This window comes from Ascaphus truei, chromosome 8, assembly GCF_040206685.1.
Source record: "Ascaphus truei isolate aAscTru1 chromosome 8, aAscTru1.hap1, whole genome shotgun sequence".
NCBI lineage: Eukaryota > Metazoa > Chordata > Amphibia > Anura > Ascaphidae > Ascaphus > Ascaphus truei.
The window spans coordinates 39,735,225-39,757,259 of NC_134490.1; the positions used below are offsets into that span (position 1 = coordinate 39,735,225).

At 44.2% G+C, this 22,035-nt stretch overlaps 2 protein-coding genes across 2 annotated transcripts in view; one reads left to right on the plus strand and one right to left on the minus strand.

Moving 5' to 3' along the window:
* JSRP1 (junctional sarcoplasmic reticulum protein 1) overlaps positions 1-8,702 on the minus strand; it is a 51,409-nt gene extending 42,707 nt beyond the window's left edge. The window contains exon 1 of the mRNA XM_075611577.1: positions 8,503-8,702. The gene's annotated coding sequence lies outside the window, so the exon portion shown is untranslated. The remainder of the gene's footprint in view (positions 1-8,502) is intronic.
* A 134-nt stretch (positions 8,703-8,836) lies between these two features.
* OAZ1 (ornithine decarboxylase antizyme 1) lies at positions 8,837-17,106 on the plus strand. The gene is given in 6 exon segments (XM_075611580.1): positions 8,837-9,025; positions 13,987-14,044; positions 14,046-14,132; positions 15,393-15,565; positions 16,152-16,237; positions 16,658-17,106. Coding segments are annotated over 6 exon segments (651 nt in total). The 5' UTR covers positions 8,837-8,909; the 3' UTR covers positions 16,789-17,106.
* The last annotated feature ends 4,929 nt before the right edge of the window (positions 17,107-22,035 follow it).

A 22,035-nucleotide genomic window follows, 5' to 3' on the forward strand; every position in this document is an offset into this window, starting at 1 on the left:
CTGAACCGCGGACGTGACCAGGCCGTCACGCTGCAAAGACAAACAAGTTTGTCTCGCCACACATCAGTCGCCTCGCCTCTCACGTGCACGTGTGCGGACGCACTATGCACATACGCATTGGACTGGATTTGGCATAAGCGCCATTGCTCGCGCCGTCGGAACCAGTATGGACGCAGTCTAATGAGAGTAGACGCAAACAATTCTTAATGCATTTAGATGTATAAACTTGAAGCACACTATACCGGTCTAGGACATTTGGTCGCTGCCGTTTCATCGTGACCAAATGACCGCCAGCATTTTGTCGCTGCTCACCTTGCTACCGGGACACTCTGCCGTCAGCCGTTTTTCCGCCAAGGTAAGTCGCTAACCTTAGCCCTTATCCTAAACCCCCCTAATCTTAACCACTAATACTAAAGCTACTGTCTACCCTAAGAACCTTAACCCCTTACCCTAAAACCCTTTACTCTAAGCCATTACCCTAACTGCTACAACCCCTAAAGTTAACTCCTTAACCATACCACTAAAACAAACCCAATACCCTAAAACTTAGGCTCCGGCCATAGTAGAGGCGACGGACCGAGCGACGTAGCTCGCGCCGTAAACAAAATGCAAAAGTCAATGTGCATGGCCATAGTGCGCGCGTGCACGTGAGACGGCGCTGCAGAAACTTCAGAAGACAAATTAATTTGTTTTATGGCGAGACGGCTGGGTCACGTGCGTAGTTCAGCCAATGAGGGCAAACCACTCACGTGACATCATGGGCACGCCCCCCCGGCATGCTTTCAGGCACGCCCGTCACTTAACTCTGCAGGACACAGACCTTGGCAAGTACAGGCGCACGCGTGCCTGGACTATGTCCGAGACCTTACCCTGTCATAGCAGCGGTTGGTGGCGGAACGTCCAGCGGTAGAGCGGCAGTGGTGGAGGGTTCCCCTGCGGCTAAACCCCGGCGGGGAGTTGGTCATGGCAGAATGGCCGCGACCACACACACACGAAATAAACGTGCGACATGTAACAGCGTGGATAACACATACCAACATGTACTGCTAATGATAAGAAGATATATTCGCCCGTACAGTAATATCGGTTATATCTTGTGAGTCAAGGTTATATTTTGCCTCTCTCTGACAACACTGAATTCAAGCATATCAGATACTTCCGTTTATCTATTGCTGGTTTCATTATTACATTATTACTTTGCAAACAAAAAACAGAAAAAAAAAACAAAAAAACATTTCACCTTTAGTTTTTGAGGACTGGTAGGTTACCTTAACATCAAAGGACATTAGCTAAAGATTGTAAAATCCCTCCAAAGCTTTTGTTTACCATGAAAATGTTAACAAATTTAAGAAACTATTTAAAAAATACTTGTACATCCATTTTTAAAGGTGTCATTCAGCTTCATTCAACCTATTAAACATGCCAGTTCTATAGAATAAGGGGAATGAACCCCATGGAGTTCGGTGCTCTACAAGTGCATATGTACAGTATAATAGGTGTCTCAGTATTGGAAGTACTTTGTGAGCTTTGGTTGGTAAGAGGCAAAAAACAAGATCCCACTGCAATAAATATATGAGGCAATCAGTAGATATATGGAGCAACAGTTGCAGACTTATGAACCTAGGGGGGGGGGGCCCGTTTTGCAGGGATTCGCAAGGAGTCAGGATAAGAAGCTGGATAAGAACTCCTCTCCTGTACTCACGTACGCCAACCGGTGCCTGCTGCCCTCCACCCGCCTGGTATCTTCACTGCTAGCTCTGTGATGGATCCGGCTCTAAGCCGCGTGTGTGGCGCCTCCGTGTGACGTCATCGCCGGCGCCAACCTGGTGGGTCTGGGAAATTCCAGTGAGACGCACCACGATCACCAGCTATCCCCGCGATAGCCAGGGGAGGAGATGTAGTGACGTTTGCTCAATGCAGAGGATCTGTAGCGTGCTCCAGCCGTTGGATGTAGAGGTAAAGAAGAAAAGAAGCTTCGGCGGTCACAGCAAACGAAGGAGCTCAGCCATGAATAAATAAAATCACTATTTAATCAAACTTGGTGCTGGACATTACAGGGATTCACCTTCTCTGACGCGTTTCATTCCGCAAGGTACTCTTTGATAAAGTTCCTTGCGGAATGAAACGCGTCAGAGAAGGTGAATCCCTGTAATGTCCAGCACCAAGTTTGATTAAATAGTGATTTTATTTATTCATGGCTGAGCTCCTTCGTTTGCTGTGACCGCCGAAGCTTCTTTTCTTCTTTATTAAACATGCCACTTTGCTGCATTCATTTTCAGAGCCTCCTCAGGCAGTGAAAGGGTTAACAGTTATCAAATCACTCACGCTGTTTGGTCAAATTTAATATATTCCCTTCTCCTCATTACGCTGTTGCCTCAGATTACAAGACCTCCTTGGATATTGTACCCCTGGTGAAAGAACACCTGACGATTATATAACCAAGGCAGAATTAGCTCATGTTACTTTGGCTGTGACCCTTAGGGGCTTATTCTATATAAGACGAAGTGGCCGATCGGGCTTATACAGAATAAGCCCCTTAGGGTGATGCAATAGTTCAGTTCATTCTGCACCGGGGGCCTTTCTGCTGATAATATGATGTTAAGGAGGATTTCGATATGGTACTTTAATTTCCCTATATTATTATAATATGGACAACTCATTCAAGCAGCAAAACATTTAAAATCCTATATGTTTGTTTTTTTAAATAAATCCATTCTGTAGTATTAGATATCTGCATTTTTTTTAAAACTCCTTAATCCATTTGTAATGATTTTTTTAAATCTACTGATCATCCTTTGGTTGCTACAGCAACCATTTAGAAAGTCATATCCACTTTCTCTTTTGAAACAGGCTGACACACACTTGTTTGATCTCTGCCCTTTGGCAACAACGTATCACAAACAGATCTGTTGCTGTGTTCCAAACAGCAGACTGTCTATTACTCTGAATGCTGTAACAATACTGTGTTACAGTTAGGAACACATTATGAGTAACACCCTATACACATGTTAAATATCAGCTGCAGCATATCACAGACTGCAGCACAAGGTTAGGCTATGGCCCCAGTCACTGCACGCGTCGGAGCGACTGCCGTGCCCCAGTTTAAGCCGCGATCAGTGGTCTAGGGGTAACGATGGGACGCGCGTCTTGAGTAGAGCAGGGGGGGGCGCGGCCATGACGTCATGCGGCTGGTTTGCTCTTATTGGCTTGGCCACCACGCTAAAAGACAAAAATCTTGTCTTTTGGCAAAGGAGGTCGCGCATCGCGCTTTGTGCGCACACACGCCGACTGGAGCCTGCCTATAGAGGGCCTTACTTTGTGTGTGGTGTGCACGCAGCCGCGGCCACCGGGGACGAATCCTTAGGGCTGGGACCCGCTGCGCCCGGCGGCGCGGGCGGCCGCGTGAGCGCTACTCGCCATTGCCTCGTAGCCTCACGATCAGGTCCCAGTCCCTCCTCACTGCCAACTGACTACGTACTGTGACGCGTCAGCCAGCAGGGGATACAAGAGAATTGTGTTCCCGTGCGGCGATGCGTCACGTGGTCTCGCAGTGAGCCAATGAGGGGAGCTGGAGGGAAGTCTGTGTGTCTCTGCAGCCGTGAAGCGCCCCCCCTCCTCTCTTGTGCCCGTTTCGCAGGCTGAGACTCTCCTCCGGGAAGAGGAAGGGGGGATTTCTGGGAGTGTGAGGGCTATGGTCACTGCCGGAAGCGGTGTCAGGGAAATAAATATATATATATATATATATATATATATATAATATCTGCTGCTTTTGCTGGGTGTTTGCAAATAGCTTGCGTTTTGGCCCGCCACTGTCATGGCCCCGTCCCCCTGCCACATTTTGAACACTCCCCGCCTCCCCTCCCTCCGGTGCCCGTTTCACTGGGAAGATTGCGGCCAGCTCCTGCTGAGTTCATCTTCTTCCCGGGGAGGAGAGGCAGAAGCATATTTGGTGGTTGAGGGGGGGGGGGGAAAGGCAGAGAAGCAACACGGCAGAGGGGTTTCCATGTGTGCATGTGTGTAATGGCCCCGCCCCCCACATCATGACACCCCGCCCACCCGACCCGTTTTGGTCACGGCCGTCCCCCCCCCCCCCGCTCCTAAAAAAGTTTCCTACAGACCGCATATCGCGGTCTGTGTCTGTCAGCGCCCCGCCGGTCTGCAGTGCGGGCGCGCTGACTGAGGGAGCGGGGCCTTAGCCTAAGGCACACAATCAGGATTTGTACAGATTTATAGCAGGAGCACCAAACAATTGCCATTTTAAGTAAGAATGTAGAATTATACACTGTCTTACATATATAAATAAGAAAAGAAAGAAAAGGGGGAAAGTAGTATTGCTGCTTTAAACACCAGTAACCATACATATGTTGTAATTCAGTTGAACCAGTGAATGATTATTTCACGTCCAATAACTGTTCTTTTGTACACACAGAAAAACAACTCAATATAATTATCTTCTTTAACCAATTGTAACCAGGCTTAAATTGAATTTTTTTTTTTAAAATGGCCATTTTCTTTGGAAATTAAGATTTTTCTTTTTATCATGGCCTCAAGGAGACTGCTAAACAGGTAGAGTCCGCTGTGTACAATTCAATTTCACAGAACTCAAAGCCACATTTTGAGCAAAACTTACCTCTTTACCCGAGCATTTGATGAGTGTACCACAACCTAATAGATATTAGAAAACTTCTTACAGTATCTGTCCATATTATATTTTTTTCATCCTATATCTTATCTTGTGTTTGGTTTCTTTTATAGCTTAAAATTATTTCCTTTTTTTTTAGCTGTTGACTGTAAATGTGTGAAGCGCTTTGAATCCCATTGGGAGAAAAGCGCTATATAAATAAAGTTGTTATTATATTTATTTGCAGAAATGCTGAAGGTTCAGGGGGAAACCCAGTCATCGGGTTCCAGTTAGACACTCTACCTGCCTTTTATTTTTAACTTCTTGACCTTTTTTCCCAAAGCTGTTTTCACTCTTAAAGCAGTCGAAGCGGCATTTTTTTTTTGTAATAGGTTTTAAGCAAGGAGTCTCCGGGGCTGAACCGTATTGATTTCAGCTCCAGGGACACCCTGTTTCCGAGGTACCTACCTCGGAAGGGGATGCTGTTAGCAGCTCCGACTGGGCTACTTTGGGTTCTCATAATGGCGGCTTAAATGTCCCGAGTCATGCGGGCCAATAGGAAGTCGTGATGTCATCCCTTGCGGCTTCCGATTGGCCCACATGACCAGGACATTTAAACTTGAGAGAGATACCGGCACCCCCTACGGAAATAAGTATCTCAGGAAACAGGGGGTCCCGGAGCGGAAATCAACACGGTTCAGGCACCCTGCTTCAAACCTATTACAGAAAAACAACACAAAATGCTGCTTGGCTGAACCTTTCAAATCTGAATGCTGCGCTGGCCTTTCTGTTTTTCTTTAAAATCTGATGCTCCAATCAGGAGATTTTACGTTTGAAATATTATGTGACCGGGGAGCCCATTGCAGCCTAAATGTTACAATGGAAACCCCAGCGGCTACAAATGAAGAAAATCATGTTCTTTAACATTACAATTTTCTCTTTTAATTTATATACAGCTCTACCCCGTTATAACGCGATCCGTTACAACGTAAATCCGCTTATAACGCGATGCAAATGTGGTTCCCAATTTTCGTATTTATGAATACTTTACAACACGATTATTGGTATCTTAAATACTTTATTGTACAATGCATACAGTTGTACATTATTTCTAACGCGATCCGCATATAACGCGATGTGATTCTTTGGACCCCAAGCACAGCGTTATAAGGGGGTAAAGGTGTATATATTTTTTTAACAAGAGCAGGACATTCTCAGGAAGCAAGATACCAACATTATTTGAGTTAAACTCAAAGGCTTTTGCGGGAGTGGAGGCTGGAATGCTGCTTTAAGGTTTTGTAATAGAAATACAGAAGGGCCCCAGTCATGCATCGGGTTCCGTTCTTAGGACCCGCCGCAAAGCGAAAATCGCCAGAAAGCGGAACCGGCGATGTTTGTTATGTGCGCATGCGCAGACCGGCAATGCGCCATTCTACACATGCGCAACATCGGCAAAAAAAAACATTCTGCGCATGCGCGACCCCGGGCCAGCCCGTTCTGCGCATGCGCAGAAATGGCGGCCCCCCCTTCTCGGTACCGCCGGATCACTGAAAAGCGGGGCACCGAGAAGCGGGGCCTTGCTGTATGCATTGGAAAAAAGTGCCCCCAAGAGTTTACAATCCAAGGTTAAGATCTATAAAAGGTTGCTAAACTTTAGCGTGCCTTTACTCCCAAAACTTTTCACCCTTTTGTGGATCTGAGCATAAGAGGCATGTCTGGGGACTATGGGCAGGGGTGGATTGGGCCGTCGGGTCCATGGGTTAGTGCCACAGTGCTATGCATGGTGGTTACAGAGTCCCTGCGCTCTTCCCTACAGCAATTAAACTGATTGCTAGGGGAGAGGAGGGCCTCTGTAACAGAGCAGCCCTCTTCCATCGACATCATGGTGTCGCATTGCCATGACAATGCGCCATCACATGACGCTGCGGGAGGAGTGCCGGTAGGTAAGTGAAATGCCATATTTCACTTCCAATCCGCCCCTGACTATAGAGCTGATTCAATAAAAAGTGATTAGTGCCGATTCAACACTTTATTGAAATCAGCTCCTTATTAAAGGGGCAGGAATGGGTATATGAGATAGCTGGTATCAATAGTAGAATTGCCACAGAATGAGCTGGTCCTGTTGAGTTATGGTGAGAGACTTGTTTATAATGAGCAAAGATCCACAGGTAACAGGCAAGTTATTCTGAGCATAGTTTGCTAGTAATGATCAGACTCGTTGGCATGGGGCGAGGCATGGCAACAACAGATACAGACTTACTAGAATTGAGCAGGGCTCACTGTTACTGAGCAGTCACACTTTTGACAGAATAAATCAGGGCTGACTTAATGTGGTGCCTTGGATGCCTGTGCACTGAACGGGTTACAGAGGCCCGCGCTCTTCCCCACAACAATTAAACTGGTTGCCAAGGGAGAGTGCGGGGGCCTCTGTAACTGTCTCTTACTTTCTCCTGCGGCATCCCTTCCTGCAGGTTCCCATTAAATGGCGTTGTGTTGCCATGTCACGTGATGTTGTGACATCACATTTCTATGACAAAGGGACGTCCTTTGGCACCACGTTACCATTTGACATCGCTGCTCCGAGATGATGCAAATATCCCAGCCAGCCCTGGACTGATCTGTAAATAGTCTGCTAGTCTACAGACCAGACAGTTCAGTCTGTCGCTCTGCTTTACATGCATGTATAATTGTATTTTTATAGTGTTAACAGTGTATGCAGCGCTTTACAAATATACAATGCAAAATAAATAAATTGCAAACAATGGGAACAGGCTCATCAGTTAAGTACGATGGAAAGTATGCTACGCCTACTTCCACGAAATCTCCCTTATTAAAAGACTACTTTAATAAGCTATTTGTTTTTATTCAGAACACCCAAATCTCCCACCTTTTGAACAATTGAATCCCACTTACAGGGAACAGAATTTTGCCATTAAAATTATTTTTTTTAAATACAGGGCCACAAAATCTTTAATTAAAATCAGCCTCGCTGATTTTCAGTCAGTAGTGTACCACTTGTTTTAGCTGTCTCATATACTTTCATGGAATAATTGAGGGCAGCATTTTTCCAATACAATAAATGATTTTGATTCACTGCCCTTGAACCTCTTTGCCTTTGATGCCTCCTGGCTATATCTCTGTGTATCCCTCCCTGCACAGCTGATTGTCACCTCCTGCTCACACATCTCGGCACAGACCTCATTTTGTTTCCCTCCACCCCTCACATTACCGGCCACGTGACTACTTGTAAACACAAAGTTGACGTATGTGCATTTATCTATACAAGATAGATGAATCAACGAATCAACCAACAAGTCCCAACCAGTCCTATGTATAGGTGTCCTAAATTGTGGCCTTCAGATATGCCTGCTTTATAATCACCGAATGGGGGAGTATTATTCGGCATAAGTGCCTATAAACTCACTTGTTAGCTATGGCAATGTAATATATATGTTACAGATGTTATGTGCTTGAAAAATGTTTACTTCTACCAATGTATTTATTTTAAAGTATCCAAATTGGTGCATAATATAACTGTGGTTTGCTAAGCTAATGTTCTTTTATTTGCATATTCTCCATGTACGCGCTATTACGGGTGCAGTTGGGAAACCGGTCACGTGATATCGCGTGCCGGCGTCGCTGTAACGAGCACGAGGGCAGGCGCGCGGCCTGTTACCATGGCGCCCGTGACGTTACGACCCACCCCCCTTTACACGGTTAAAAAACTGCGCGTTCCCGGCCCTCACAGAGGACCATTAATTTAACCCTGTAAGGGCCGAGTGTGGCCCCGGGTTCTTTTAAAGTGTCAACATCAATTAAATATCAGACCACCGCGTAGTGTTTATGACGTCAGTTCGCTCGCGGGTCTGTGACACACTTACGTTATATGGCGGTCTGAAATATGGCGGTGGGGCTTCTTCCCTGTCAGTGACCAAGTCCGCCCGTTTAATTTCTAAACGCACTCTTGTATTAGCATTATTTTGTTTACCACACCGTCGACGTGTCCGCGCGCTCACGCGCGCTCCCGGGTGACGTCACAACCTGCACTGCTCCTCGTGCAGGCGCTGTTGCTAGGTGAGGGCTGAGGTGACGGAGGGCGCGCGCCGCACCTCTCCACCAATCGGCTTTTTCAGTTACCAGCGCGCGACCGAGGCGAGAGGACGTGCACGGATAAAGTGGGGCGTGGTCAGCGCGCCGGGTATAAAAGGTCGTGTCCGAAGTGAAGGCTCGCCATTTTGAGACTCCGGTCGTGACAGGGCGGCTTCTGGTTTTATACCAGAGAGGCCGGATGGTGAAATCCTCCCTCCAGCGGATACTAAATAGCCATTGCTTTGCCAGAGAAAAAGAAGGAAACAAAAGAAGCACCATGCCTCTCATGAGTATTCCAAGTAATAGTAGTGAAAGGTAGGAGACTCCATTTGTCTTTCATAACTGCATAACATGTCTGACGCAGGAGCCGGCTTGAGACTATCGCGATCTCTTCGCACCAGACCCCTCGTATCTTTTCATAAACCGTCACGCTCCAGTTTCTTGCGTTATTTTCCTACCCGTCTCTCTTCCCGCTTGAGCTGCGCTATGTGGGTATATTTTATTTATAAGTAAATCAGTGTGGGCCTCCTTATCCTTTTCCGCCTTTGCTGTTATTAAAGCCTGTGACGTATATATTGAAGGGGTTAACTGATGGGTTTAGCAAGATGTATATCTTTTTTTATTTAACACCATCAAAGTACATGGTGCTTTACAATACATGTAATATAATATAAAAGAATAGGAATAGGCACTACAGATAAAGTAAGAAAATGAGTCCCTGTCCCGAAGAATTTACAATCTAATTTGTGTGTGTATAGACACATTTCACACGGTGTTTTATGTAGGCCTCGAAGGACCCAGTACTCTAGGCCTCGAAAGCCCTCTCCTTACCCTTTTTTGATTGCGGTTAGGCCTTGCTAGGTGATAGGGACAGGCTAGAGTAAACAAGAGGGGGGGGGGGGGGAGCGAGCCTGACTCATCACCCTCCCCTATTTGCTTAAACAAGCCCTTCTCTTTGACCCCTGTGACTCTAAACAGGATTAGGTTACAAGGGCATAATGTATTTAATTTTCCTTTTATGATGTAATAGTTTGGTGTGTAGTGTAGGACATTAAAGCATAAGTGGTTCAGTGTATTTTATGATAGACTAATGGTCTCCAAATTAACTTGGCACTTAGTGATGTGATAAAAGCAGATTATATATACATACAGGACTTGGTGCTAGGGGTAAAAATCATAGATATCCTGTTTTTACAGGGTTAGGATGTCTCAAGAAGGCACCCATACACTTCATATTTTGGCTATTAAAAAGGGAATGATATGAACCCCTGTTGGATCCATTTGTAAATGCTGTGAATTTCTCAGGTTTGAGCAGGATTTACGATATCGGTTTTAACCCTTGAAACTTCGGAAGAATTAATTGTAACAGTTAGCGAGGGAACCATTTTTATGCGCCTGGCAGACTGACGTAATTTTAATTCGCAGCAGATCTTTTCTGGAACCTTCTGAATCATTGCGGGGGGGGGGGGGGGCGAGGAGGCTGTACATCTCCCAGCTTTCCCTCTTCTCTCATATGGGGACTTATGCATTCAATTGGCAGTGGCTCCTAGAGCAGTTTTGACATGTTAGAAGCTTGGGGGTTTATATTTCATACCAATTTCGGTGCAATAGCAGGGCATTTTCACCCTGCACCTGTGAATAACATTTTGTCCAGACTGCCCACGGTTGCACCTTGGGCAGTGTCAGTGGGAGGAGTTACGTGGTGCATAATTATAACAAGGTGAATCTGTTGGCTGCATTATTTGCTGCGCCGCCCCCCCCCCCCCCCCCCCGAAAAAAAAATCCTCAATTTTAAGGGGTGCAAGTCTAAAATTCTGAGATGTAACAAACTTATGCAGGGGCTGCATCACCATAGTGGTGTTGGTTCGTTTGTTAACACCCTCCCCTAAATGGGAGAGCGTCTGCAACGCATTACTGGTTTGTGACAAGAGGTGTTTGAAGTTATTGGAGTAGATATGCTATCAGTTTTTGGAGCAGATATGCTATCAGTTTATCTGTAAACAATGACCATTAACTAATCTGTTACTTTTTGTGTAAAACTAGCATGGTGTAATGAACCCCCCCTCCCCCCATTTTCACTCTGGGGTGTTTGTTTGTAAATGCTAGCTGCTTCAGGCACTGGTATTTTTTTTGCAAATGGTTGCAGGGTTGAGGCCTGTGAGAATGAGTGTGCAATTTTTGAAAGGCCTTTCTTTGAGTGGAAGGAATCTGAGATGCTGCTCAGGCTGGTTATGGTGCATAGTGTCTTGTAGCACCCTAGTCTTGTGTAGCAGAAGAGACCCAGATGCCTTCTACCCCATCCCCTCCCAGGTCACAGTGCTCTCTGTAGTTATGCACATTTACAAGAACCAACCAGCCTAATTCTTATCCCTTTTTAATGGCTGCTGTGACTGCAACGCATTGCCTTGTCCTGTTGAGGGCTAACTAACTTATTGCAATTTCCCTTGACATTCACGGCTGTAGGTAAAGACTAGCCCAGTTCATCAACAGAAAAATATGGCTTTTGTCTTGATGCGAAGGCTATTAAGTCAGTTTTAATCAATTACCACTGGCTTTGCAGTGTTGCAGCTGTCCCTGGCTGCAAATCGGTTGTTTTCGTCTGTATTCTGATCCCCCTTTGTGTACTTTACCTTGTTGCCCATATAACCTTGCCTGGTCAGTATGGATGCTGAGAATTGGCATGAAGGAATATCAGATGCTCTTAAATATTCCAGAATTGGTTGCAGCAAGATGACAAATCTTAAGCTTGTAAGAACCTAATGGTATTGTAGTCCTAGAATGTTATGTAAGCATTTGGCACAAAACTAAGCAACATTTGCAATACTGAAATTGTCTTTAAAAATAAAAGCTTATTCAAATGTGTGTTTAATCCGCTTTGCTGGTAACGGTGACCATGTATTGTGCTGCAGTTCCTTTTGGCAGCAATGGAACAGTTTAAGTCTCGTTTGAAGTTAGATGTTGTAATTTATATTCTGGAAAGCTTTTGGGTCAGGTTTCTGTCTACAAAATGGTGTCTTATTCTATGCATATGTAAAACCAAGCTATCTGCAAATGGCTGCTTTCACAGGTCTAACAAATTCCCTGTGGGCTTTTGCTTGCTGCATCTGCTGAGATGACGCAACCAAAGAGTGAGCCTGCAGGGTGAGAGATGGTGCATAGGGAGGAGCTAAAGCTTCCTTTGTACAGGAGGCAGTGAAGTGACGTGAAATAGTTTGCTTGCAAACAATCGCACCGCTATGGAACGGAAGATCGGGCACTGTAACTTCCCCGGTGTCTTAATAAAATATATGCAGACTCATGTTCTGGTTTGTGTACTAGTGTTTGTAGTGATGGCAAGTGTTGTGCAAACTGATGCTGGAGGGGTAGGTTTAATTAAGCAAAGCTGTACATCTATAGAATTTTATTTTCAGTGATGCCTACAGTATAGCTGCTGCTATCTCATTACAGATTGTAATATGAGGTGTTGTTTATTCATTGTCCACAGGAGCAATTGAATCAAAGCAGGGGGGTGGGGGGGAGGTAGTATGAGACACTTTATAGCTTGTGTAATACTTTTCAGTTTATCAGAAAAGGCCAGCAACAGTTAATCCTTAAAATATGGCATTTTTAGTGCTTTGGTAAGTTTTCCTTTTAATCTATTGGATGGGGGAGGGGGGCTTGTAATATGCTGCGGACTCCTTTACCAGCAAAGAAGTTAATATTTTCCTGCCATGTAAAGAAATGTAGTGCTTTGTTTGAAGCATGCAGCTGTATCAAGTTGAAGGCTTTTTGAAATTACCAAGAGTTATATTTTCAGAGTAATCTCCCTTCCCTTAAACAGATGGAGCCTCAGCACATAATAGGTTAAATCATGTAGCTTCAACAGAGCTTAATCTGTTACTGCTCTGTAGTAGAATAAGTAGATGACAGATCATGAAATTTGGGGTCCACCTACTACGATTACCTTTCTCCCACTGTCGGCACCAGATTATCCCTCTGCAATTACTTGGTGAATCTTTCCTTAAACTTCCTTTTAAAAAAAAATGCCCATTATGCATTGTACTGCAGGCATAGCCAGAGATTGTAGCTTTGAAACACCAGTGTACATTGTGCTGGTCATGTAGCTAAACGATGACAAATGCTTGTGCAATAATTAATTCGTAATAAAGAAGCGAAATTCTGCCACGTTGTATCATGGCAGTGAATCATAGCTTCAACTGAATTTTAGCAATCTGTTGCATGTTACATCATATGTTTGTAGCCCCATTACCCTGCGCCTAAGGGAACTACGCGTGCTGCTATACCGGTTTGCTCACAGGAGGCCTAAGCCTCTGCCGTTGGGAGCCTGGTGTGAGCTCTATTTGCAGTGCAGCGCCTCCACCTACAAGGGATCCTAGCGTGGGCAGGATAACCCCTCAGGAACCAACACACAGTAATACATACAATGTATATAACTAAGCTTTTACCGTACATGCAGCACATACCATATACCATAACACTGTACCCACAGTATACACCTAACGATCCAACCGGTGGTGGTTCCCCCAAAGTATTGAGGCTGTGGTGGCACCAACACCCCTGGTGTCCTGTCCCAGCAAATCCCACCCAAGTGTGAATTGTTGGTGCACGTGTATACCTTCCTGGGCACTCTGGTACCCAGGTGTAGCTGGTGGATCAAGGAACAGTCAGGTCCCACACAGCGGGGCATCTGACACCAGGATCCTAAGGAGTGAGGGGATTGATCTGCCTCGTGGGGTGAGCTCCAGCTGGGGTGTCTCGTCTGAATGTCTGTCCTGTGGCCTAGTCATGGACCGCAGAACACCGCATGGCCGTCCGGTCACCAGTTCAACAGCACTAATCTAGTGTAAGTGGAGCGTCCCTATCTGGGGCCTTCCCTACACACGTCACTAAGTTGACTCCGGGCCTAAGGGGCAAGGCCTAGTCCAGGACACACTGCTCCCTGGACATTACCTGCTCCCTTGCTGGCTGATCCGCTGGCCGCTGGGAATATCCAGCCCCGCCTTTCCGACGCTACCGCCTCAAACCCCTGGGCTGTTTTTGCCAGACATTCTGGGACTTGTAGTCTCAAACAATGCCTGCGGAGCCATCCAAGATGGCTGCCGCTCTGATCATAACCGCACGTCGCCGTACAGTGTAGCGCAATAAACAAAATGGCCGTCCACACTCCTGATCGCTCAGAGCTACGGCCGAACCAGCAGAGTTCCCCCTTCACTGGAGGTAAGGAGGGGGACTCTGCTACATGTATGTATATGTAATTTGTTTTGTTTTTTTCCCAGTTCCAGGGTATCCTTCAATTGCTGTAGTAACCTGGGTCCAGGGCCTCGGTGGTGCTCCTGATGTCCCTCACCCACCCCTGAAGATCCCAGGTGGGCGAGGGAATAGTCAAAGGGATCACAATCTTTCAGCTAATTTATTTTATTCTGTAAGTATCTCTGTTTTTGACATTTTAGTCATTTTTGCAACATGTAACCTTCAAGCCCCCAGTTTTACTTTGCAGCATTTATAGTGTTTGCAATAAAATGAACGCTTAGTTTAATAACATGTAATGCTTGAATTAGAGTTAAAGATGTCCGAGAGCTTTTTGGACTTCTACCAGAATGATGAGCTTCAAAGATCGCAATAACACTCAACCAAAATATAAATTGGGCGTTGGTTAACCCTTTTGCTGTCAGCAAAAATAGAATATTTGTGTAAACGATGTTCCCGTAACGCCAGCAATAGAGTTCTAATAATCCAGCACAAATTGCTCATAGAAAATAAACGTCTGGCTATATCTAAAGGCTTATTAAATGATTCTACATTAATCATTCAGCTTTTTGGATCAAACTGTAAATTATTTTGGTAACTTTTTTTATGCAGGATTTTTTTTTGTCTTTTTGAACAGTTGGCATGACTGGGACCTTCAGGCAGGTCCTATATAGTCTGAAGAATTGTTAAATTACTGTATGTGGTTTTGTAGAAACAGTATTTTTCTACAGTAATTAAGAGCATTCTCAATAACCATACAAAAAACTTGTAATTTTACATATGGCTGACTTCAGTGCAAAGGCCTATATTTACTAAATCTTACACTTGTGTGTGTATAGTAATGGAGGACAAACGTACACATTTTTGCATAAAATAAACTTGAGGTCTTAGTGACTAACGTCTTCCACTTTAACAAAGCAAATAAATATCCCACGTTTTACAGATACTATTTCTGGATCTAATGCAGCAGTCACTGCTTGCACACCCTATCTTTGGAAGTTCTGAAGCATGAAGCCTTCTGATATTAGTCTGATCCTCTTGGACCTTGACTGTGTGTTGTGTGCAGAGGCTTTATAACTTCGTGATTTGCCCACTTCTAGGATGGCTGCATGGTTTTCAAACGTAATAGTCTTTAGTTATGGATTTGCACAAGTTGAAGGAAATCATTAGTCATACACATAATTGGCTTTTATGCACTCCTTCCCTAAACATTGTGGTATGTTAACTAAAGTGTGATGGCAATTATTGCTTGTTAATCATAATTGATGATTAAGTCATCCACGTAAATGGTCATTGCAGTTTCATATTCCTGACTTGCCTAAATTACCATGAATTAGGGACGGTTTCCTTACGTTCCATCCCACTTCATTTCCAACAAGGAAACATGAATTGACTCTCTCCTACTGTCTCATTTTCTCTTGCTCTGGCCCATCAGGATAATAGGCTGAACGTAACAGAGGAGGTTACGTCTAATAACAGGACCAGAATTCTCAATGTCCAGTCCAGGCTGACAGATGGCAAGCAAGTGAATTGGAGAGCCGTGTTAAACAACAACAACCTGTACATCGAAATCCCAAGCGGTACACTCCCTGATGGGAGCAAAGATAGGTATGTATCTTAAACTTGTTCTTACCTGGCCCATAAAGCTGTGGTGCTCTTATCAAACCTTCCGTGGAATGGTCAGCACTGATCAGAGGTTTTACTTGCTGTCTTCTGCTTAAATATATTTGAGGGAAGCAGGTGACCGGAAAGTTGATTATAGTTGCATAGTAATACATATGATGGGCATCAGTCAGTTTGCTCTAATGTGGTTACCCATTTTGATGTTGCCAAATGATTAATCTGCGTTAATAGTACTAGTTGGTGTAACGACAGTTGGAGAATTGTGTTTTTATGGTGCAAGCATAAAAAATAGATTTTTGTTTCCCTGAACAAGTTAAACACTGAAGATGTAGTGACGCTGCTTAAAACAGTTCTTGCAAGGGTCTTTTGGTTCAGGTGGTTGGAATGTAAAAGATTGTAATGTCTGATAATAATTTCATGAGATCTCATGGTTTAAAGTTTGTGCCAGGATTCCCTTGGTTTGCATACAGACCATGTGAATTTTTTATTATGTCAACCCCCTGGCTCTAGAACATGTCATGGCTTGTTAATCTCCTGCTTTGCTCTCACAATGCCATGGTTTTTCTCTCAGCTTTGCTGTTCTGCTGGAATTTGCTGAGGAGCAGCTCCAAGTTGATCACGTCTTCATCTGCTTCCACAAGAACAGAGATGACAGAGGTGAGTGTCCTGTGTCTGTTTAGCTATAACCCTTCCGGCTTGTGGTCTCGTGCAACCTGTTTTGGAAAACTGTTGCTGGCCCTTCTGGGAATGAGGCATGTTGCGCCAGAACTGTCAGTGACCTCTTATGTAGTTTCCATTATGATGGAAACTCTTTAACGTATAAAACATGCCGCTTGCCATGGTGCATCTTTACCCGAAGACTAACTGTCCCTTTAAATGCAATACAAGTAATCTTTGAAAGTTTTGTGTAACACCTCTACTTCTGCCACCAACATTCGCTGGGTCGTTGCGTGATCACGACCTGCAACAGATTTACCCTGCAATCCACACTAGTACTCTAAATGAAAGGGTGGCTAGATCCTGTAATTGTAAGTGGTGCCGCCTAACACTCATTTATTCCATCCCCTTCTCTTGCAGCTGCACTGCTCCGCACCTTCAGCTTTTTGGGCTTTGAGATTGTGAGACCTGGGCATCCCCTTGTCCCGAAGAGACCAGATGCTTGCTTCATGGCTTACACCTTTGAAAGAGATTCGTCTGACGAAGATTAGATCACATTGCGATGTTTGCATCATTTTAGAGCTGTTTTTTTTTGTCATTGTAAAGATGAGTTGTGGGAAATTTTGTCAACATCTAATTACATTTGTGTTGTATGTGTTCTGTTTATGCATAGGTGCTGGGACAGAGAAAGAGGGTACGGGATGTTGAAAATGTTTCCAACCATATCGTCTTTTCTGAATTATTTTTGTCTGCATGTTCTGACTTCGAATAAATGCTCACTCCAGATTATCGATATATCCATTGAGGTTTAATGTGTTTTTGTGATATCAAAGTACTTGCTTTAATTCTAAATAAAACTTTATATTTTACTTTTTGCTGTTTTTAAGATTACGAAGCTCGTACCTTTTTTTGGATACTAGGAACATGGCTCTTATAAAGTAGATGCGGTTTAAATGTGGCTTTCTCCTCCCACCCCACTTAAATCCAGTTTCTATTGTAGCATGGCAGTAGTTTGTTAAACCCCTGTGCTGTTGGTGAACACTTTCCCTTTCAGACCATGCTTGCCAGAGGGTATGTCGTTACTGAAAAATATAGTTGTTTTTTTAATGTGAATAGGCAAGCTAAATATGGTGTAGTTTAAATATAATTTTATTTTTTTTCGCCTGGCCCAACACCTGAAATCGGTATAGCACATTGCAAATGTACTTTTGAAGGGTTAGGTTTGAGTTGCATTTGGATGTTGGGCATCACTTGAAAAATTTGCAACGGTAGCCTTAAAGCAGCATTAAATAAAAGTGGTAAAACGGGGGTCCCTGGATGAGCAGTTCTGCAGATATTTAGAGGGAAAATAGAGCAGGGCTCCAGACTGCAGGATCTGAGGCAGATAAAGAGGGAATAAGGAAAATACTTAGTGGGATTAAGGATTTAACAGGTGGCAAACTTCACCATTTTTGAGGTGTATCCACATCCACTGTTAAATGAGAATTACAGATTCAAATCCTAACCTTCCATCTGTACGAAACTGAAGAACCTGTGATATATAAAAAGCATTGGTGGTACAATGGTCCCATCTCCCCTAGCACCTACACCTCCATGTTACTTCAAACTCTTCCTAATGCTCATTTACATAGAAAACTTGGTTCTGTGAAATGCAGGAGCCTGTAGAGCTTTAGTATTCAGTGTCCTGGGAACACAGAGCAGGGGTTTTGAAAACACAAGCTTTTGTATGCCCCTCTGGCAGCTAATCGTAGTTAAACATTTGCGTCCCGATAGTGAGAGGACTGTCTGTCTGCCTTTTGTGTCGCTGCTGGAACCTGATCTGTAGTTGCAATTCCAGAGTCTACAAATCTATTACTTAAAGTTCTGTGGTTATCCACCAAATTATTAACATTGCTGTGGTAAGGAAATGTTTTGCGCGCTTCCAGTTTTTTTTTTTTTTTTTTTTTCTCCCTCCCCCTCTTCCCCCTCTTCCCCCCCCCCCCCCCCCCCCCCCCCCATCAATTCACGTGATGGGATACCATTTAACACTAATGGCCAGCGGGAACTTGCAAAAGTCAACAGAATTCTGGTTTTATGCAACTATCTTTGACTGCAAGTGCTGTTAGTGAAGAGTTGCCAGGCCAGTAATGACTTGTGTAAGGAAATTCAAAGACCATTATAAATGGCTAATTTTGCATTATTAATCCATGCGTACAATAGGCTTGAGTGGTTTTCTAATCAGCGCCTTTCTAAGCCCTGGCCACCTTCAGTGTCCTTTGACAGGATTGGTGGAAAAATGGCTGTCATGTCCTGTGAAGTATAACTCCACAATCATGGACAAAAGTAAAATGAACACGAGTACAATATTGTAACATTAGACCTCCAAGGTGCTGTTGCCCCTGCACATAGTATATTAAGATTTCATCACCACACTGTAGAATCGTCTGATCTCACATTTTTTTCACTGAGCTATATTTTATTCATAATGACATCGGCTTCAAAATTAAAATGGCTTCTAAGCTCCACTTTCTTTGTGTTCTCACTGGGCTTTAATGAGCCTCATTACAGGAGCAAAGGATACAATGATTTCTCTGAGAGCCTTTGCATGGAGTATATTAGAATAAACAGCCGAGGTTGACATGTGGAATCTTTACTGCAGGCTTTGGGCCTATTTAAATACAAATTACATTTAACGCCACTAGAAAGAAATGCAAATAATTATCTGTATTAAAGGGCATCACACATTACTACTTATTTTTTTTAGGAAACTGCACACTTATCTCCATATTTTATCAAAACTGGCTCTTGTGATCTATATAGTTTTTTATTAGCTTGGGTTCCCAGTCTGGGGTACTGCACACCTTTTGCTTCTAAACATGGAGCTGCTGTGGGAGTGACATGCAACGGTCATACAGAAAAGTTTTAAGTGGTCACTGTGGTTTGACACATCTGTACAGAAATGCTATTGGTGATGAGGCAAGATTGGCAAATGCAGCCCTAATGGCACACCAGTTGTGTTGGGTGAAGATATGGTTATGCTATGATGTTCTTGTAGGTGTAATCCCATGTAGCCAGCCCAAAAAAAAGACTTTTTGTTAATTTGACAATCTGACTTAAACAACTCCAACTGCCAATAGCAAACATTTGACTTCCGTCAGATTTTTTTTGTGGGAGACAATGTTTCTTATTGTGTTTCTTCTGTGTATATATTTTAATAAATATACATTAATAAACCATGAAATGAGAACTGAGGATATATACATATGAAGAAATAAAAATCTGGAGCTTGACCCCCTACTTCAACATTTCATAAACATCCCTTTTTGTGAATTATTTACTGTAAGAAATCACCATGGTGTGGTAATAATTTTTTATAGTGATATACACAAATGGAATATTTTTTTTTAACATGCATACACTTCTCTATCCTAATGGATGTATGCATATACTATACCAAGTGACTATGTGTGACTACAAACACTCCACTACTAAAATAAGTGCCCAAATAAAAAGAAAACGTAATAAACTACAGTATTTAGTTCTAAAGTGCTAGCTGACTTTGAAATCCCAATAAATAGCTTAAAAAGCTCAGAGTAGAGTGAAACGCATGTCGGGTTTAATTGACATCAGCAATGATGTCATGAACACGACTCCGATCTTAGTGTGAGCTGCTGGTGTTTGGACGCCATACTGTTGGTACACAGAAGCTTTAGTAACAATTTCTATCCGCACACCCTGGTGATTTTACACTGGATAATTCACAAAGCGGTTTGCAAGAGGGATGTGCCTGCCCCGTTAAAAATTCCATGTTTGTCGGGCTCTAGATTATATACAAGACATTCCGTACACAGTTAAAGATCATATATATTATGGGTGTATGTAACAGTTACAGACCAGATTAAAATGTGAGACTGCTTTGGTTTTGAAAGAGCTTAATCTGGTGGTGTATGTGAGTGTCAGGTAAGTTGTTCCAGTTTTGTGGTGCACGGTAAGAGGAGGAGCGGTGGATACTTTGTTGAGCCTTGGGGCCATGAACAGTCTTGGAGTCGCAAAATGCTCAAAGAACTAGATTGGTCATCACTCGAGTCTAGGCGCAAAGTTCACCTTTCCAGTCTTGCCTTCAAATACTTTCTGGGCAAGCTACCCAGTTACCTGAACAAGCTCCTCACCCCTACCACACGCTGCACTTATCTGAGATCAGACTCCAAAAGACTGTTCATAGTTCCAAGGCTCAACAAAGTATCCGGCTGCTCCTTCTCTTACTGTGCCCCCCAAAACTGGAACAACCTACCGGAGACTCTCACATCCACCACCAGTTTAAGTTCTTTCAAAACCAAAGCTGTCTCACATTTTAATCTGGTCTGTAACTTGCATACGCCCATCTACTATATATTTCTGAAAGCACTGTATGTCTGCATGGCCTGTGTCCCTAGCGGCAATCTCATTGGTCCCTTGGCCCGCCCGCCCCCGCACACCTCATTGGCCTGAGGCGGAGTGACGGGCCAAAGGACACACAGGGACACACACACACACCTCTCTGTCCTCTCCCCCCCCCATCACACTCACCTCCCTCTCCACTCACCTCCCTCCACCTCCCGCTCCACTCACCTCCCTCCCGCTCAACTCCCTCCACCTCCCGCTCCACTCACCTCCCTCCCGTTCAACTCCCTCCCCGGCGCGGGGACAGGCAGTGGGCAGGGCAGCCTGCCGCTGCCTCCACTCACCTCCCGCTCCACTCACCTCCCCGGCGCGGGGACAGGCAGTGGGCAGGGCAGCCTGCCGCTGCCTCCACTCACCTCCCGCTCCACTCACCTCCCCGGCGCGGGGACAGGCAGTGGGCAGGGCAGCCTATCTTTAACTGCACGCAATGTCTTGTATATAATGTATAACCCTGTTCACTTATGTAACTATTTGTAACAATGTACTATTTGTCATTTTAACTCTATGCCCAGGACATACTTGAAAACGAGAGGTAACTCAATGTATTACTTCCTGGTAAAACATTTTATAAATAATACAGGGATTTTTAAATATTACAAAATATTGCAACACAATTTATCTAATGAACATTTTCTTGGTATGTGTCAGAGTTGAATATGCACAACCCTCCCTTAAAAATGAGTAAAGAGAATCTGTTTACAGTATCTTTGCTGGGCTAACTTAAGTGTCACATATGAAGTGTCTGTTGCGTTAATATTGGTGTTGAATTGGCGGTAAACACTACAAGAATTGATCTCAGCACTTCGACAACAACCCTGCAACTGTGAGAAATTGACCTTTTAAATGCTCTGACAATTTGTGCACCTATTGACTTCGTTTCTAATTTGCTGCTTAATCTTCATTACTACACTACCCTCCCAGTCCTCTTTCAGCTGATACTCTTCTTATCCTCCCAATACCTGGGAACTCTCCTCCTACCTCTCTCCCTGCATCTCATTATGCCATCCCTCTTGCATTTTCTGTTAGTTGTTTTCTTTGTAAACTTTTCTGGTCTCTCCAATTTCCACACTCCCCTCCTATCCACTTGTTCATCTCCTTACCTCCATCTATGCATGTGCCCATCCACTACACCAGGGGTGCGCAAACTATTCACGCTGCGCCCCCCCTGCCTGATCCCCTGGTGCTCCTGCCCCCCCCCCCCCCCACCATGCTTCATGGCTTGCGGAGGTCATGTGACATGCCATGAAATGACGCCGCGTTGCCATGGCGACGGGTCATGTGGTGTCATTTGACGCGTCACCCAGCCGGCTGAATCAAGGTAAGTTTTCTTGTTGCAGAGGCCTCGCGATCACCTGGCATTAAATGCCTGGGGGAAGAGA